General features: G+C 35.8%; 3 protein-coding genes across 5 annotated transcripts; 2 read left to right on the top strand and 1 right to left on the bottom strand.

Moving 5' to 3' along the window:
- Positions 1-4,830: 4,830 nt before the first annotated feature.
- On the top strand, positions 4,831-6,703 carry LOC148177828 (cytochrome P450 307a1-like). Of its 2 annotated transcripts, XM_088032553.1 has the most exons (3): positions 4,831-5,200; positions 5,249-6,028; positions 6,081-6,703. In XM_088032553.1, the coding sequence occupies exons 1-3, from the start codon at positions 4,831-4,833 to the stop codon at positions 6,404-6,406; spliced, it is 1,476 nt and encodes a 491-aa protein (XP_087888679.1). In that variant the 3' UTR covers positions 6,407-6,703. The 2 variants fall into 2 exon arrangements, with proteins under 2 accessions (XP_087888679.1, XP_087888678.1); XM_088032552.1 differs by having other exon boundaries at positions 5,249-6,703.
- Positions 6,704-8,344: 1,641 nt separating this feature from the next.
- On the top strand, positions 8,345-15,072 carry LOC148177827 (SID1 transmembrane family member 1-like). Its single transcript, XM_088031805.1, has 11 exons — positions 8,345-8,614; positions 8,664-8,853; positions 8,900-9,174; positions 9,222-9,305; positions 11,394-11,685; positions 11,769-12,184; positions 12,232-12,349; positions 14,123-14,362; positions 14,408-14,646; positions 14,691-14,801; positions 14,849-15,072. Exons 1-11 carry the CDS (start codon positions 8,468-8,470, stop codon positions 15,023-15,025), a joined length of 2,289 nt encoding a protein of 762 aa, XP_087887931.1. The 5' UTR covers positions 8,345-8,467; the 3' UTR covers positions 15,026-15,072.
- Fancl (E3 ubiquitin-protein ligase Fancl) lies at positions 15,057-17,764 on the bottom strand. Of its 2 annotated transcripts, none has more exons than XM_088031806.1 (5): positions 17,528-17,764; positions 16,915-17,482; positions 16,536-16,873; positions 16,414-16,482; positions 15,057-15,135 (listed from the first exon to the last, which is right to left on the bottom strand). In XM_088031806.1, the coding sequence occupies exons 1-5, from the start codon at positions 17,624-17,626 to the stop codon at positions 15,091-15,093; spliced, it is 1,119 nt and encodes a 372-aa protein (XP_087887932.1). In that variant the 5' UTR covers positions 17,627-17,764; the 3' UTR covers positions 15,057-15,090. The 2 variants fall into 2 exon arrangements, with proteins under 2 accessions (XP_087887932.1, XP_087887933.1); XM_088031807.1 differs by having other exon boundaries at positions 16,536-16,858.
- Between the last annotated feature and the right edge of the window lie 1,828 nt (positions 17,765-19,592).

The raw sequence follows: 19,592 nt of genomic DNA, 5'->3' as shown, positions 1-19,592 counted from the left end.
TAGATGGCGCCACAACCAACTGTAAAAATTTTTACCAATCGAAAATTATCCCCAAAAAAAACAAGTTTATTACTAATGCTCCTCTGCAATTTAGTGACAATTTGACAAATGTGACAGTTGAGGAAGGGCCAATCACAAAGCCACATTTTAAATTTGGCGCGTACACAAATTCTCGGCAGGAAGAATGAAGTTTAGGAACTGTAAGTGGTGGCAAAGTAAATGAAAATCAAAGTGAATGACTCTTAAATTTAAAAGCTGGAAAAATGTTAGAAAGCATTTAAAAAAATGTTAATAGAAAAGGTCAAATTTCTGTATTTATTTCAATAACACCTTGTATAAGTAAGTAGTTTATTAGAAGTATGTTAAAAAATTCGTAAACGTGCATTTAATGCGAATGGGTTCTTGCAAACGGGGAGTTGGAATCTCCATAAAAAATTCTCATTTATTCACAGCGATTGAATAATCTGCTCAGATATTTTAGGCGCTAATCCATGTCTGATCCGGTGAAATTTACAAAGAGAGTTATTTATACGAAAGGAAGATGAATAAAACATGACGATTTTAAGGTTAGTCCTGCCATTAAAGTTTTCGGCGGAAAATCATACATTATCATACGTTAAAATTTTTATAACAAGAACATCAAAAGAGATGAAGACCGGCGCCACATTCGCGCAAAATTTCTCAGGTCAACAGCCGTTTGTTTCGCAAACAACATAAACAAACCATGAATGAATAAAACAAACAAATCGCAAATTTCTTCTGGTAAAAAAATGAAGAATCGTGAAATGAAAACATCGTAGTAGTCTGATGTTATGTCAATTTGTTTGTTGACGGTACTTCCTGTTGTGTCTGTAGTACTGAAACAATTGAAAATGTAAAAGAAAAATCAATCGATTACACCTCTCTGACGTCACAGACATGTCTCGAACGTCATGTATGTAAATTTTTTCTTTCATCGCGTTTCATAACGTCCCCCGAACCATGAATGGTGGCGGTTAAAAATTCGTCTGGACCAAGCGATTACATAAATCTCCAAGTTAAAACTCAATCATAACCAAGGTGAAGGTGACACGAAGGTGACTGAATTACTTCCACCGCGAATTGGTGGAAAACTGAAGACACACGTGTATTTTGGCCTTGGCGCTTTTCCGATGGCGATCGTTGACATTGCAACAATTGAATATGCATTTCCCACACGAATATGTATTTTGATTGTTTACGCTTTCGGTGGACCGAATTGGATTTCGGATGCTAATGATGCGGTTGGACCTGTGACCATCTGACCTAATGCAAAAAAGATCAGCTGAATTATAACTGATTAATATTAATAATGGGCGAATTATGTCAAAACGGTTACTGAAACGACTGAGTAATTGAGGAATTCAGTCGTTAGAACCGAACCGTCGACGATTTGTCTGCTTTTTCGTTATTTTTAACCTTGGAGAGATGGACCTAATTCCCATACTGACAAACGGGGCTATTAAAATTTCGGAAAGATTTATGAGCCGCCGAGTTTTATGTAACCACAGTGTCATAGCTAAAGTGCTATCAGTTTACTCTCCGGAAGAAATTTCCGAAAATTCTTGGGTTTAAATCAGGCTTTTCGTTCTTTACACGTCGTCAAAGTGGAGTGGATCAAAATCTCACATTAATTAACGGAGATTTTAATAAGGATTAGCTTCTACGCATGCTTGAGTTTTGTTGCCAACTTTGAACGACAAAAATTGCTAGAAGCTGCTGTCAACTTAACTTCTTAATGAGCTCTGGTATTAAAAAAAACTAAAAATGTAAAAAAATATATATGAGAGAAATTGCGAGATCTTGACAGTTGGCATATAGGTTGGCAGCAATTTATGCTGTACAATGCACTAAAAACACTAAATTCCTACCCGAACTGGGTGGACAGTTGTTATTTTAAATTTCGCGCGTATAATACACTGTTTATTGTCTAGATGTAGTGACTTTTCTGTCATTCAGTCTGTCACTATACGAACATTATTATCGGTTCACTGATTAAAAAGTTAAGTTGGTAGCAGTCAATAGCCATTTTTATCGGTAGCAGTTGGCAGCACAATAGTTTGTCCTTGACGCAACTGTGAAATGCGTAGAAGCTAATCGTCCTGCAAAATTGCTAAATTTGTATTGAAATTTTTATTTTTTGCAACAAATTTTGGATTAATTATGGATTAGAACGCTTTAATTTGACAACGGCTACATTCAATTTTCCCCCAATTTTCTCCCTAAAGAATTTTTGAAAATTTACACAGGAGAGCGGACTGATGGCAATGAGCTGCTAAGGAAAACCTTTTGAGGAAAATCAAAAAGAAATAATAATAAAATTCAAGACAATTCAGAGAAAATAAAGATAAAAATTACCTAAAGAGAATCCAATAATTCTGATGCCTGTTCCGTCAGGTCAAGTTTAAAAAAATCCTTGGGATTGTGACATAAATATTTACTTTTGTCGCTTCAACTCAAAAACAAAAACAACAAAATACATTCGGATTTGGGAAGAATGATCTCGCGATCTTATACAGGGTGGTTCATCTAAATGGTGCATTCCTGACGTCAGTTTTTTATGTAATGAAGACTAAACAAGATCTAAGAGAAGTCTGAAAAGAAATTAGAGAGAAATTCTAGAGGCTCTACACAAAATTTACGGAAAATATAAAGGAAATCCAAAAAGAATATAAAAAGAATTATAATTAAGGGAATTTTAAACAGATTCAAGAAGAACAAAAAATATCCTCAGATTAAAGAAAATCTAAACAAATCCAAAACGAATTTATCCAGGGTGGCTCACCTAAGTTTTCAAGAGAAGCCAAAATTTCTAATATTTTTTAAATAAAATTCCTAATTTTGCTAATTTTTGTTCGAAATCAATCAAATTTGAAGAGGGTACTACTACTGAGTTGTTTATTAATTGTACCAAATTTCAAAACAGTAGAGCAAAAAAGACAAATTTTAGAAATTTTTGTTTTCAAGAGAAACTAAAATTTCCAATATTTTTGAAATAAAATTCCTACTTTTGCCAATTTTTGTTCTAACGCAATCAAATTTGCAGATGGTACTACTTCTGAGTTGTTTATTAATTGTACTAAATTGTAAAATTGTAGAGCAAAAGACACAGATTTTAGAAATTTTCTATTTTAAAAGAGGCCAAAAATCTTGATTTTTTATTATAAAATTTCTGATTTTTCCAATTTTTGTTCAAAAGCTATCAAATTTGGGGAGGCTACTTCTTTTGAGTTGTTTATTAATTGCACCAAATTACAAAATTGCAGAGCAAAAGACAAATTTAAAAAAAATATATTTTTAACATAAGCCAAAAATATCAATTTTTTTAATAAATTTTCTAATTCTGCCAATTTTTGTTGAAAACCTATGAAATTTAGAGAGAGAACTACTTTTGAGCTGTTTAATATTTGTACCAAATTGCAAAATTGTTGAGCAAAAGACACAAATTTTAAAAATTTCCATTTTTTTATTATAAAATTCTTTATTCTGCCAATTTTTGCTCGAAAGCAATCAAGTTTGAGAAAGAAAAATTTCTATTTTTTTTTCTAAATAAAGAAATAACTGTCAAAGTATACATTTGCCGAAATTTGTTAAATCCTTATTGTAATTTCTTTTTTGAAACAATCATAAATAATTAATTAATTTGAGATCATGATACACCCAACTTCGACAATTAATCTCAAAAATTTTCTCCCTAAAAACTTGAAAGCCTGATTTACACTAAAAAATTTTGAAAAAGAGATTAGCTTGGATTTTTGGTAAATTAGAGTGTAACTTGGCGATCTACATAAATTAATTTCTCAATGGAACTGCACTTTGAAGTTTGTTGTTAATGTCAGATGCATTTATTTTATTTTAAGTTATATAAGAAAAATTTTTTTTGACACAAGAAACGTCAATTCTTCATTTGATTACACTGTCGCCAACTGTCACGTGTAGTAACTTTAATGTTGGAAATGGATATTAATTTAGTTATTTTCTTGAAACGATTTATTAGAAACGATACCTTTAAAATAACAAATAAAAGCGTTTTATTTTGTGCACCCCTGCTGACCTCGCTTTTTGACAAGTTTGAATTTCTGCACATTCTAACGGTTTCTGTGTCTATACACTTCATAATTTCCAAATGAACGAAATAACAAACAAAACAAACGAGCCGAAATGAGCTTCTCTAGGTTGAAATTAATCGCAATAAGACAATAAGCTCAAATGAGAAAAGTCAAGAATGACAGATGTCAGGGATGCCCAAAACCGCCCTTGACTTTATATCCGGAGAAGATTTTGTCCCTTTTGAAAAGTTGGCTGAGTTTTTCGCATTTTTCTTAGAAACTGGAGCTGCTAGACGGTTTTAGGTGGGCCACCCTGTATAATCTACAGTGAATTTAAATAGAATTGTCGAAGAATATGAAGAAAAAATGAGAATTATAAGTTTTGTCGAGTTGTTTTGGCCCAAAAAAGTTTCAAGAAAGTGAAACTTTTTCAAAGAAGTTGCTTTCGCTCCATTACTCTAAATAAATAAACATTTCCAGAAAAGATAATTGCTATTCCATTCCGCAGTCAACATCCGTATCCTCCACATCACAATCTTCCATCTTCCTTTCTTCCCTTGTGAAGAAAGACACGACTAACCACACATTTCGTCACTATGCAAAAACACCACCGATATTCAAACCTGACGAATACATGAATGACATTATTGAAATGCTTAGAAGATGTATAAAAGACATTGATGTCGCTTGCGAACTTAGACTTGGTCTCTACACCGTCTCGAACGTTGTTCTCTGGTGGATTTGTCCGCGGTGTGCCTTCACAATGTTTCTCATTAAAATCACCCATTTCACATTATACCTCGTTGCGTTTGTGCTGTTAGCCACCGCGTTCGTCATTGCTGAAACCTACAGAAACAAGAAGAAGGAGGATCTTCGCCCACCAACCCCACTAAAACTTCCCATTATTGGACACCTTCACCTCATGGCAGGGTACCAAGTTCCCTACCAAGCCTTCTCAGCCTTGGCAAAGAAACTCGGCTCAGTCTTCAGACTGCAGTTGGGGTCCGTCAAATGCGTGGTCATCAACGGCCAGAAGAACATAAGAGAAGCACTGGTCACCAAAGGACACCACTTCGATTCGCGACCGAATTTCGAACGCTACCAGCACCTCTTCTGCGGAAACAAAGAGAACTGTAAGTCCAACCACCACTTCTTCTGGTGTGTTCAATTCATTTTTGCAGCGTTGGCGTTCTGCAACTGGTCCGACACTCACAAGACACGAAGAGACATGCTGAAAACGTACACTTTCCCTCGAGCTTTCACCAACCGATTCTACTCCTTGGAGGAGTTGGTGAGCGACGGCAACCGCTCCATTGAAGCTCTAATCGCCGAAGAAACTTTACCAACCAAAGCAATCATCGCGCGAGTGTGCGCGGACATCTTCACTCAACATTTCTGTTCGAGGAAGTTCGATCTGAAGAACGAAGACTTCGTCAGGATGATTGAAGACTACGACGACATCTTCTACGAGGTCAATCAAGGCTACGCCGCGGATTTTCTACCTTTCTTGATGCCACTCCACGAAAGGAACTTGAGGAGGATCAACAAGTTGACGCACAAAATCCGACACTTTGTGTTAAATCATATTATTTCTTCGCGTTTCGAGGAGTTTGACGTCTCCGCGGAGCCTGATGACTACGTCGACAGTCTGATACAGTACGTGAAAAGTGAAGAAGCGCCGAACTTAACGTGGGACTCGGCGCTTTTTGCTTTGGAGGACATCATAGGCGGGCACTCCGCCGTTGCTAACTTCATTATCAAACTCTTGGGGTTCTTGGCGAAGGAGCCGGAAGTCCAAACCAACATCCAAAACGAGATTGATGCAGTTTTGGGGGGGAAACGCGTGAGCATTTCGGACAGAACGCGTCTTCCGTACACAGAAGCGGCGGTTTTTGAAGCCATTCGTTTGATCGCCTCTCCAATAGTACCAAGAGTGGCAAACTGCGACAGTTTTATCAATGGTAAGTCGGTTTCTTCAAAAATCTTCGTTTTGCTCAAGAGGGATTTTCGCAGGTTATCAAATCGAGAAAGGGACAGTTATCTTCTTGAACAACTACGAGTTGAGCATGTCGGAGGAGTTGTGGGACGAACCGGAGAAGTTCAAACCGGAGAGATTCATCAGAGAAGATCGTTTGTTCAAGCCCGACCACTTTCTACCATTTGGTGGTGGCAGACGAAGCTGTATGGGTTACAAAATGGTTCAGATGGTCAGTTTTGGGATACTGGGAGGGTTGATGCAGAATTACACAGTGGTACCAAAATGTCCAAATTATACAGTTCCTGTAGGGTCGCTAGCATTGCCGAAAAATACGTTTTCTTTTACGTTTACAAAGAGATAAATCCATAGATTGTTAATTATGCACCGAAAGTATTTGTACATAGATATAAAAAACATGTTGAGTACAAAATTGTCCACGAGTGATTGTTGTTAAACGTAATGTTGAATTATTTCTATGGTTTGCTAGTGCTAGTATCTACGTGTCCAAAAGTTTGTTATTGTATTGTAACCGCATATTGTATTATTAGAATAAGTGTGTAACTTGCAAGTTTAAAAACTGTTTACCAAAGATAATAAACGAACGAATTTCACGAAATTTACTTAAATATTATTTTTTTCAATTTTTAAAAATCGAAACTTGATTCATATGTAGAAAGACGCGAGAAAGACGATGGTGCAAACCGTCTCAATTGATTTTTTTTTTAGTTTCGAAGAAATCGGGGTTGAAATATTTGGAATAAATCGAGAATGCGAAAATCTAAAAATCCAAAAATTCGAACGGCCATAACTCGGTTATTTGTTGGTCCATTTTAACGAAACTCAGATTTTTGGATACCTTGTGAAATTCTACGTTAAATGAGCTATCGACTGGCCAAATTTGAGATCGATCAGAAAAATAGTTTGCGAGTTATGGCTAAAAAACAAAAAATTGAAAAAAAATTTTTCGCGAAAAATTTACTATCAAATGAGCTTTTAAAAACTTTTTCCAACGTAAAATGAGCCGAAGAAATCATCTCAATATCTGTAATAGTTTCCGAGATATTTAAGTTTAAAAATTACGAAAAATCAGGAAAAATGGAAATCAACTTTCCGAAACTTTGATCGGATAACTCAGTTATCTGTTGTCGGATCTCAATTTAAATCACAGATTTGGAATCTGCGTAAAATTCTGCGTTCACTGATGTATAATAACTTAAGTTTACTCTAAAAATTAAGCGAAATATCTATATGAGAAGTTTGGCCATAGTTTTAGTCATGAATTTTCGCGAAAATTTGCAAATTTCGACTATTGGAAAATCTCAAAACGATTTCTTATGTAAAAAATCGCGAAAAAAACGATGCCGCAAACCGCATTCCAATATCTGTAATAGTTTCCGAGATATCGAGCATGAATTGTTTCGAACCTTCGAAAATTTGACCCTCTGGCGACAACCCAAAATTTCAAACGGCCATAACTCGGTTATTTATTGACAAATTTTAAAAAAATATCATATTTTTGGATTCAGCGTGAAATTCTGCGTAAAATGAGACCCAAATTTGTTGAGTTTGCTTAATAAATAAACGAGGCATTGGTCAAAAACTGTTTTGAAAACGTTATTTTATGGTGATTTTCAATCAATGTTTTCAAAATGAAAGCGACGTTTAATAGCTTTGAATTATACATCAGTCGAAAGAGGAGCTCAAAATCTATCTAGTGGCCAAATTTGAGATCGATCGGACAAATAGTTTACAAGCTGTAGCCAAAAATAAAAAAAATGAAAAATTTTCATCGTTTGAGTCGGATTTTTTTCTCGCAAAAAATCGACTATCGAATTTTGGGCTTTTAAGAACATTTTCTGACGTAAAATGAGCCGAGAAAAACGATGGCGCAAACCGTATCTTAATATTTCAAAGAGTTTCCGAGATATTTAACTTTAAAAATTACGAAAAATGAGAAAAAATGAAAATCAACTTTGCGAAATTTTGATCGACCATAACTCAGTTATCTTTTGTCTTGTGTTTATTTAAATCCCAGATTTGGAATCTGCGGAAAATTCTGCGTACACTGATGTATAATAACTTAAGTTTACTCGAAAAAATAAGCGAGATGTCGAGATCAGAAGTTTGGTATAGTTTTTGTCATGAATTTTTGAGAAAATTGCGTTTTGGATTTAGGTGATGTACTATTTGTCGAACATTTAAATAACCACGGAAACCGTTCATAAACGCAACAACACTCTGGCGAATCTCAGAGTGTTAATCACATCACTCTGACGTCACACGCTCCAACAGACGTCTCACTTTATGAACACACCCCAGCGCTGGCGGCGCATTAACTCTTTGACATCGGCCCACCTAACCTCAAAAGTCAACTAGTTTACCCAAATATAAAATTAACCCAAATGAAGCACTGACAGTGAAAATGCTTCTTCTCGTATTAATAATTAGTGCTGTGACTATAAATTGTGATAGTTTTAATCCCCAATACAAAGCTCTGAATTATAGCCAAGATTATAAATTCGAACTGAACAAATCCATTGAATACATCTTAGACTTTTCAGCTGTAGAGGTACAAATGGGGGCTGCAAATCCTCAAATATTAACGGTTTTCATTGCAGTTAGAGTACCCCCCTAGGGTAACAATAAAAAGCCATAATGCGTATATTTCTAAACCTCTGATGGTCGTGGCAAGACAACCCCAGGAGTTGTTATCATGGCAGTTACCCCTAATCCTGGAAAGCGATTCGGGGCTCCATAATTACACGAAAATCTCCAGAACTTTGTGCCATGATATGTACAAACCTAAAGGTAAAACCAACAAGTCAATACTTAATTTTAATTGAAAAAATTCCAGGTTTGGCTAGACGCGTTGACAGCCCTGTTGTGAGCGTCTCCACAGCTTCCGAGACAGATGTTAGCTTCACAGTCAGAGTGGACTATCAAGAGGACTTCTTCATTAAACCATCAATTGTTTATAACTTTTCCATTTCGCCAAGTGAACCAAAGTATTACTTTTATAATTTCTCCACAAATGTGTCAGAGGCGACCAATTCTAACTATGACACGGTCATACTGGAGGTGTCTTCAAACGATTCTGTTTGTATGACCGTCAGCATACAGAACGCTACTGTAAGGCGCGACTGTAATTCAAATAGTAGTTAATTTCTCGGTTTTAGTGTCCAGTTTTTGATACAAATCAGGATATAACTTTCAGGGGGTTCTATGAGACTGTTAACACAAAAGGAGGGATCACCATACCGGTGAGTAAAAACAATGAAAATGTCACCAAGGCGTGGAGTTGCGTTGCTTTTTCGATGGTGTGGGATAATAAAAGACACACGGTTTTTACTGTTTATTCTATCAAAAGAAGCAGTGGCGGCTCGTTTAACCCTTTAACTGTTGTATTTGTTTTGACGTAATCCAAGCTGCGTCTTTCATCTTTTGATACAAGGTGTTTATAAATGTCTCCAGAGTGGAGCTCATTGATACCAGTCCACTCTCCTGTGTAAATTTGCGAAAATTCTTGGGTGTAAATCAGGCTTTCAATTCTTTAGAGAGAAAATTGGGGAAAAATTGATTTTTAAGGTTAACACGTCAAACTTGAGTGTATTAACTAATATTTAATTAAAAATTTGTTGCGAAAGAAAGATTCAAATAGAGATTTAACGAGTTTTGGCAATTTGGCGTCAAGGTCAAATGCTTTTGCTGTCAAGTGTTTTAGATAAAAATCGCTGCTGTCAACTTAACTTTTTAATGAGTGGGAGCTTTGGTATACAAGGTGTTTATAAATGTTTCTAGCATCAAGGGTGGCTATGAAATGTTAAAGAAATTGCCGCTTATTACAGGTGTGGGTTTAGATTTTTCAAGTAAGTTTCGAGAAGAAATCTGTTCTAGTTGTGGCTTAAAACCTGAAAATTAAAAACTTGGACCAAAAAAACCGTAATTGAAACGTTGTTGACATAAGTAATATTAATAATTTTCGAGATAGTTCAGTTCATTATGATAACAAAGCGGCAAAATGGTGCACAACAACAATTCCAGAGCCACCCTTGATGCTAGAAGCATTGATAAACCCCTTGTATATGTAAGTTTTGACATTTTTCTCATAAACTACAAAAGATATTTTGAAGAAATTCTGTAAACAAAAATAAGCGAATAAGACAAATCGAATGACAATATTCACATATTCGCGACACTTCCTGTTGTGCCGGAAGTAGTAGTCGACTTGCTTATCTAAAATGAAACACCCCAAATATTATTGCATTTTCAGATTCTACATACAAATTAAGGGTGGCTTTATGTATAATGTGCTATATGTACTTAAATTGAACCATTTCAGAGATATATTGATTTTTGGAAAAAAATTGTACAACAGAAGTAAATTTTTTTCCGAGATAAGTAGCCTATAATCTATTTCAAAATTGCCACGTTAATTGGAAAATAAGCACAATACAAATGTACAATAAAATTTTGGGTTAACTTTATGTATTGGACACTTATTTTCTACTAAAAATACGAAAAAAAATTTTTTCAATTTTTTTAAGCATGCTTTGGAATGGAAACAATTCAATTTTATGTGGATCTTTTCTAAACAAATTTGGTGGTCTAATAGAAATAAAAAATTCTCAAAAATTTTTGTGGAAATATTTTTTTTTGTAATGCAAATTTAATTTTTTTTTTTTAAATCGAGATAGTTTAGAAATGATACAATTTAGCTGCACGCTATACAGGGTGTCCCAGAACTCGCGCCCCAGAGAGAAACGGCTTATGGAGGCAACAATTCTGAACCAAAATTTTAAAACCATAATTTTTTAATTCAAAAAATAACCGAGATAAGACAAAAAACTGTAGCCAATCCTGAAGCTGAACAGAATTTGAAAATTGGTAACTATGGACACATACTATCATCCATTGGTCAGTTAAATATTAGACTCTCGTTGCCTAGGAAATTGGATTGGCCATTTACTCCACTTCTCGAATAAGCTTTTGGGATTGGTTGTTAACTTTTTATCAGTTCTTGAATACTATTAAACTTGGTCAATTTTTGTTTTGAAGTTTACCATCTGCATTGCTGTCGGCACCCTCCTTTGCTCTCTGGGGCGCGAGTTCTGGGACAGCCCTGTATAGAAAGTGATCTTCAATTTGCATATAGAATTCAAAAATGCAATAAAATATAGGGTGTGAATCTATTTATTTGATTCGTCTTATCCGCTTACATTTGTCCCCAAAATTTCAAACTCTTATCATGTGCATTTTCTGAGAAAAATGGCGAAACGTATATATACGTATAGAAACAGGCTTAATTGTCTACAGTCGCGCGCAAAATATTCCGCTTTGTTTCCTTCCAGAAATATAAATTCCCCAACGGTTTTTTCGCCGTTTTCGCGGCAAAACCGGACGATTCGGACTGTTTGGGAACAACTGGGATGTCTGCGATAAACCGAACAAAACAAATTAGTGTCATGGTAAAACCGAGCATTTCCTACCAAGACTACGTCAATGCAGTCATAGCAACGCTGTCTTCCATTGTCATCTTCTATTTGATTTTTATCACGGGCTTCTTCTTCTGTTCCAAACGAAGCTCCATTCCGAGACAGATGGAGTATGTCAGCAGTGATCCCGGGACGCCCAGCACGACTTGTAAGTACAAAAATCCTCGATCAATCTGCGACATACGTCATTTTTCTCAAGCCAACTCTAAAACTTTTTTTCTGTATTTGCAGGTGCTGAAGTTATCGACGATATATCAGTCGACGAAACCGACTACGACCCAGTCTCCGAAATAGACGAAGACAAACTGGCGCGTCTTGGCAAAGCCGTGATTTATTTGAGTGATTTAGCGAGGAAAGATCCACGGGTACATAAATATAAATCATACCTGTATTTGTACAACGTTTTAACAGTGGCGTTGTTTTACGGATTGCCCGTTATCCAACTGGTTGTAACTTACCAGAGGATGTTAAACGAAACCGGCCAACAAGACCTCTGCTATTACAATTTCCTCTGCGCCCATCCTTTGGGCGTCATCAGTGATTTTAATCACGTTTTATCAAACAGCGGGTATGTTCTACTGGGGTTGTTGTTTTCGGGAATTACGTACTGGAGGGAGAACACGCACAAGGATCTTATTTTTGATCGGGTGAGGCTGTGAGGTTTCCGGGTGTTTTATTTACAACTTTTCTTTAGCAATATGGGATTCCGCAACATTACGGCATGTTCTACGCCATGGGGGTGGCGCTAATAATGGAAGGGGTGCTTTCCGGGAGCTACCACGTCTGTCCCAGTCAAGCCAACTTTCAATTTGGTACAGTACAACCTCGATTATCCGTGCTTCTCGGGACATAATCGAAAAACACGGATAATCGAGTTGTTAAATAAACATAACATACGTTTTAAGGCAACTGAATTATTTGGAACGTTTTTTTTATTCAAAGTACAGTAGACTCTCGATTATACGAGCTAATGTCGACCAACCCTTGTTCAGATAAGAAAAAACTCGGATAATGCGAAGACTGTTTGAAATAAAAAATGTTACACGAGAAATCAACAATAATTGTTTTTCTGTTGTACAGTTGCCAAAAATTTTAAAACTTTTAGAAATATGTCGATTTTATTGTCTTTGTTTACTGGTTACACTCGGATAATCGAGAGTCTACTGTATATAAAAACTAACAAAATTTACCAACATCTTAACAATAACAATTTTTAATATTGAGAAAATGAAACAATCAACTCATAGTATCAGACATACAAGGTGTTTATAAATGTTTTTAGCATCATGGGTGACTATGAAATCTCAACAAAATTTGCCGCTTATTACAAATGTGGGTTTAGATTTTTTAACTGACATTTGTAGGTAAACCTCAATCATGGAGAAAAGTAAGTTTTGAAAAAAAAACAGTTCTAGTTGTGGTTTGAAACCTAAAAATCATAAACTTGCAACAAAATCATAACAAAAACGTCGTTGGCGTAAGTGACATTATAAATCATTTTCAGGACAGTTATATTCACTATGAACAAAGCGGCAAAGTAATGCATGACAGGAATTCCAAAGCCATCTTTGATGCTAGAAACATTTATAAACACCTTGTATTACATAAAAGTAACTATTTTGTCGTAAAAAAAATCTGGTACTTTCTCATTAAACCACACCAACTGTTATTACTCGTGAAATTCCAAATTTTAAGTTTTGTAATATTAAAAGAAAAAATACGAAGTAATAATAGAGGTTCTACTGTATTTTGAAAATTATTTATGTCACTTACGTCAACGACGTTTCAGTTATGGTTTTGTGTCGAAGTTTATAATTTTCAAATTTTAAACCACAACCAGAGGGTTTTTTTTCAAAATATACTTTGCTTTATGATTGAGGTTAACTACAAATGTCAGTTGAAAAATCTAAACCCACATTTCTAATGAGCGGCAATTTTTTTTTGACATTTCATAGCCACCCTTGATGCTACAAGGTGATTATAAATGTTTCTACCACCAAGGGAGGCTCTGGGATTTCTGTCATTATGTTATTTTTTTCATATTTGTAGTTAGAGACTGACGTACTTTTTGACATATGATTATTGGCTTTGTCGAAATGTCGTCAAATTTATTAAGAGAAAAAAAATATTTTCAAAAATTTCTGTTTTGGCCGTTTTCCTCACTGCGATTTAGTGGGCACAAGATGACAATGTAAATTATTTGCGGATCTGTTTATCTACATAGCGGGATGTCATATAACAATTAAATAAGTGAAACTTGCAAAGAACAAAAATTGTATTTTGAATTTTTAACGTAAAACCGCATTTGACTAGTTTATTGTTTTTTTTTAACACTTTTGTTTTATTTTATGAAAATAATTCTTAATTTTCCAAAGCGAGAAACAAATAAATTTATTATTTTTCTTGGAGACAACTCACACAAATGGTATTTATATTCTTTAAAGTAAAGCCAAATTGCAACTATATTAACAAAAAAAATCAGATAAATGACTTTTCTAAAATTTTGTTACACAGTGTAATCCGTGCCCGGATAATCGAGATTCTACTGTACTGCGAAAACCAACATGAAATCATCATAATTTCAGATTCCAGCTTCATGTACGTGATGACGGTCCTGTGCATGGTAAAACTCTACCAGAACCGCCACCCGGACATCAACGCAACAGCCTGTGCCACCTTCGGCGTCCTCGCCATCGCCATCCTCTTGGGAATGATCGGGATCCTAGAAGGAAACCTCTATTTTTGGATATTCTTCACGGTGATCTACGTCCTATCCTGCCTCTATCTTAGCATCCAGATTTATTACATGGGCTGTTGGAAATTGGGTGAGAATCAACCAACTCACCCCCAATTTCATTTTTTTTTTTTAGATCGAGGACTAATTAAGAGAGCGTGGCAAATTGGGCGCTACGAATTCCACTCCGGTCCGTTAAACGTCATCACCCCCAAACACCGAGCGCGCATGTGCTTGCTAATCCTAGGAAACTTGTGTAATTGGGGGTTGGCGTTTTGGGGGATTTACAAGCACCAGAAGGATTTCGCTCTGTTTCTCCTGGCGATCTTCATGGCGAATACTCTCCTTTACTTCTTTTTCTACGTCATAATGAAGGTAGTGTTGTCTTGTGCGAACTTACCATAACAGTGTTCTTGCAGTATATCCATCAGGAGCGTGTTAACAATCTGACGTGGTTCTTCCTTATTCTATCAACCATTTGTGCGGTCTCTGCTATGTACTTCTTCCTCCACAAAAGCATCTCTTGGTCTGTAAGTATGGAGAGTTGGAAGAAGGGTACCTATCGCCGTTGTTTCAGAAAACTCCTGCGGAATCAAGACAGTTCAACCAAGAGTGTCAACTTTTGAGGTTTTACGATTTCCATGATATCTGGCACTTCCTGAGCGCTATAGGGATGTTCTTTACCTTCATGGTGTTGCTCACTTTGGACGATGACTTGTCGCACACGCATAGAACCAAAATAGTAGTCTTCTAAGCTTCATTTTAATCCGTTTACATGAAATAAATTATTTAAGGTAAAAATTGTTTATTTTACAAGAATCAAGCAGGCGGAAGTTGTACCTCCGGCATGGGACACGTAATTTTCTGAAATAGAAAAAATAAAGTAAATCTACATTTGTAAATACAGTCGAACTTCCAAAACTCGAAGTTATTTTTTAAAACTCAATAAATCCAGTTTTGACTGACTTTGGGATTATTTTGGGTAAATCTAACAATGTGTATTTTTTGTTCAGTGAAAAACCTCAAATAAATTTAAAGAAAATTGAACAAATTATTGTTTTTTCTAATCCCTTGTCAAAATTGATGAAATGGATTTATTGAGTTTTGAAAAATAACTCCTCAATTGATCCGAGTTAAAGGAAAACTAAACAAAAGATAAAAATTTTAGTGAAGTACATAATCCGTTATTAAATTTTAGGGCATAATAAATTTTTTTCATAAAATTGTTATTAGGCGATTTAAACTAAAAATGGAATTTTTAGGCCTCAAAAGCTGCCTAAAAGTGAGTCTTTTCTGGCCACAAGCATTTTTGGTCGATCTATGGTGGCGCCATCTATCCACAGTTTTGCATATTACATCAAGATACCGACATTACCGACATTTTATAATTAGTTGGGTAAAATCAAATCGACAAAGTGCAGTGCAACAAAGACGTTTTGAATTATTGCAAATCAACATGTCTAGCAGTGCTGCTGCAACATCAAAAAGCACATCAAACCTAATTCATACAAATTGTGAAGCTACACATGCCGAAACTGCAAATTTAAATAAAAAAATATGAATTTTTCTGAAGGATTCATAAATATTTACAATTATTCAGTTGTTATAAATGATTAGATCAACAAATCAGAAATAAAAATTAACTTGTAAATTTAATGATGTCGGCTAAAAAAATCTTGTGTGTATCTCGGCCAAAAAGTGCCATTTTGCCCTCGCCTTCTTTAATAAAAGGCTCGGCCAAAAAAGGAACACTTTTTGGCCTTGGTACACAAACAACTATTTTTAAAGAATTATAAATGTACTCAGTACTACAGTTTTTCATTGTAAAAAAAAGAGTTTCAATATCTCAAACGCATTTTTCGCTTATAAATGTGAATCTTTAAAATCTACATCGTTTCGAGTTGCAATTTTTATAATATCAGGGCTTTTACAAACTAATTCTGAAAAAATTTTCGAGTTATAGAAGTTTACATCGTATGTTGGCAAAATTTAATTCGATTTATAGAAATTTTCGAGTTCTAGAGAAGAAAATTAAATAACATGTAAAATTTAAGGAAAACGAAAGGGAATAAAATAAATTTCGAGTAATAGAAGTTCGAGTTGTGGAAGTTCGACTGTAGTAAAAAGTCGACAAAACGTTACCTTTTCACAATTTGGGCACTGACCATGAATTTGCTTAAAAAGTCGCTTTGAATTGACAGAAGTCAGCCACTGCAACATTGCCATTACAAAAACAACAAAATTTAATTTTAATTTAATTCAACCTGATAGAGACACTCCACGTGGTAAAAATTCTCACAGGACTTATTATCACAGATGACCTCTGGCAACCTCTCGTTGAAGCGCAAAGAAAAACAAATGCTGCATTCTCCAACGTCCATCAACATCACTCTTTGTTCTTCAGGCTTGTGGGGAAAAGCATCCAATTCTAAAATCTGAAGAAGACCTTCAACCAAATCTGTGTTTTCATTCCACTCTTCCAACATTGCATTGAGGTTTTGTAAATAGGGCTGCACGACGCGTTCAGGCCCCAAAAACCTCAATTCCGGTCTTGAGTGGACATTGAGAGGATCAACGGTCACCAAAACTGATAAATTTTGATCTAAATTGCAGTTAGATTGGTTACTTAAGTTAAGAGCTTACTGAGCCAAATGCGGCGAAAACAGTCCCGTCTGGTTGGGTGCTCAGGGTCTAAAATACAACAACTCTCATCCAAAGAGTCCATTGTGTTAAAAAAAGGTTGCAACTCCTCTATTGCTGCGGAAAACTTCGTATAAATTTCAATCAAATGTCCAGATTTTGATGGTAAGTTCTTGAGGAGTGCCTCCGGTAGATTGAGGACCCGAGGAGAGAAAATTTCGGTGGTTTCATCGAAATCCACGTAGATTTCAAGCGAGTGCTCCCGACGCCCGTCATCCAAAGTTACAACAGAAATTTTGGACAAATCTGATTCCAATTGGCATTTTTTAATATTGAGATAAAAATCGGTGAACTCTGAATACTCTCGCAAGATTCTTCTGTAAAGATCCACGCGGTTTTGGGGCGAAATTCTCTGTTTTTCTTCCAATAAAATCGTAAGTTTGTCGAGGAAACCAACAATATCCGGGGATTTTAAGTTGCCAGCAGTGGCATCGAACTCCTCCCTGAAACTGGTCTTAACTCGGAAATTGTGTTTGGAGTCTTCAATGATGTGCACGTTGAAATCTCTGTTCTGAAATTGAGGTTATTTTTGTGGTTACCTAACCTCACTTCTTACCCCACTTAAGATTTTCCCGGTGTAAAGTCTGTTGTTACCTTCAACTGTAAGTGACATTAGAGGGTATTTAAGTAGTAATTCAAGATTTTGGTCGTCCATGGAGCAAGAATTTGAATTTATAACTAGTAAATAAAAAACAATAAACACGACTAAATGTCAAAGCGATGCCAACCTAACCCGTACCAACTTCTAGTAACGAAACTCCCTAAAACCGGTTGCCTACGTGCCGAGTGCTATCCGCCAATACCCGAGTCGCTAGCTTGTGAGAGTCGATTTAACATCACAAGTTAGGGTCTCAGGGAATAGGCAAATTAAGCCTCTCCCCGAATTTTTAACAATTTGATTATAATAAAAACTATGAACTAATCTTCTTTTGGATGATAGAGCGCGAGTCTGGGAAAGTTAGCAGGCTGTACAGCACTCCCAATAGGTGTAATACTTACTATACAACCTACTACCTCAAACAGACCCTGCCACAGATAAACGAAGCCATCGTGATCAGTCCAAGCTTCCTAGGAGATTTTTCTATCAGTAGGTACCCATAAACGTGAACTTGTGTTAAAAAACACACAAGTTCGGATCTACGGGTTCCACCGGATAGAATCGCCTTCCACCTCAGTTGATAAGTGTGGATGCTCCTCCATCTGCAAAGAAAAGAAAACTGTCAGATATAAAATCAGACACCCACGTAGAACCCGGGGGCTATTTTTAACACTCGCGATTTTTCAATTGTGTAACACTTCCCCTGTGCAATTGGTTAATAGGGATGTAAATAAAGCTTGCATAATGTTGCAAAAAACCCAGTGAACTTTCTCTCTCCAGTCGGCGGCTCGGCCCAGCCAGACGTTGCAAAAAACGCTCAGACCGTGTGGCCGTTGACCTCGGCAACGGTCCCAAACGCTGCTAGAAACAACGATCCCGAACGCGACCGACACAGACGCGATCTTACCCTTGCCTCCCCTACGCATAGGTGAGAGCCACCCCAAGGCCAACTTCTATAAATAGACGCTCGACTTTATTTATAGCTTCAGACAGATTGGGGTTATTGTTGCCCAATGTTATTAACAATTTTTCGGCAATTCCAGCTTTATGGCTCATTCATTACACGCCGGAATCAGCTAAAAATTCCACGTTTTATGGGACAGACGGGAACGTTTGACACAATGTTTAAATAATTAACATTTTATTTCGTTCATTTTTAGGCCTTTATGTAAACACTCTAAATTTTACGTTACATCACCGAGATTTATTCTTCTCCCAATCTTTATGCAACTAGTTGCGTAATGAAACGGGTTGTGATTTAAACGAATTAATTGAAAATCAATATTATCACAGCGGGCTTAGATTATTATTATTATTATTATTATTGGAAAACTCCCTTAACAGACATCTCGCCCAATTACTATGGGATAAAATCTAACTAATATATAAACTATCGAACGGTTTATTTAAATATTAAAAAACAAAGAAAAAGAAAATATATACCTAATATTAAAAAAACCAAGATAAAAAAAAACTTTACATTGGTCCTAGCAGTCGGTGCACTACTGTCATTGTGACATTTGAAAAAATTTTACCCGACAGATCATGGCTGATGGGACCAATGTAATTTTTTTTTCCTTTTTATCTCTGCTTTTTCAACATTAGGTATTATATTAGGTATAATTATATTTACTTAAGTAATAAAGAGAAAAAAAAACAAAGAAAAAGAAAATATTGAAAAAGCCGAGATAAAAAGAAAAAAAACAACTTTACATTGATCCTAGTAGCCATGATTCGCAATTGTCATATCGGGTAAATCACCCTTTACGTGCTTCTAACCTAATTTTTTCAAATGTCACAATGACAGTAATGCCCAGAATACTCATTTTTATGTCATTCCTATGAGTGTCATGGCAACGTCATTGAAACTGTCAAAATACGTTTAAATTCCCCTAGACAGTCCCCAGACAACAATGTCAGTGTCGCAATGTCAATAACATGTCATTTCCGTCGTATGACCCAGTGGCGTGCACCCCCAAACCCCATAAAACTGGAAACTCTATCTGTCGAATTGATAGAAATA

Source organism: Gnatocerus cornutus, chromosome 3 (genome assembly GCF_029298725.1).
Source record: "Gnatocerus cornutus isolate USDA-ARS CGAHR chromosome 3, icGnaCorn1.1, whole genome shotgun sequence".
NCBI lineage: Eukaryota > Metazoa > Arthropoda > Insecta > Coleoptera > Tenebrionidae > Gnatocerus > Gnatocerus cornutus.
The sequence above is the reverse complement of the archived record's forward strand: the minus strand, read 5'-3'. Positions and strand labels throughout refer to the sequence as shown.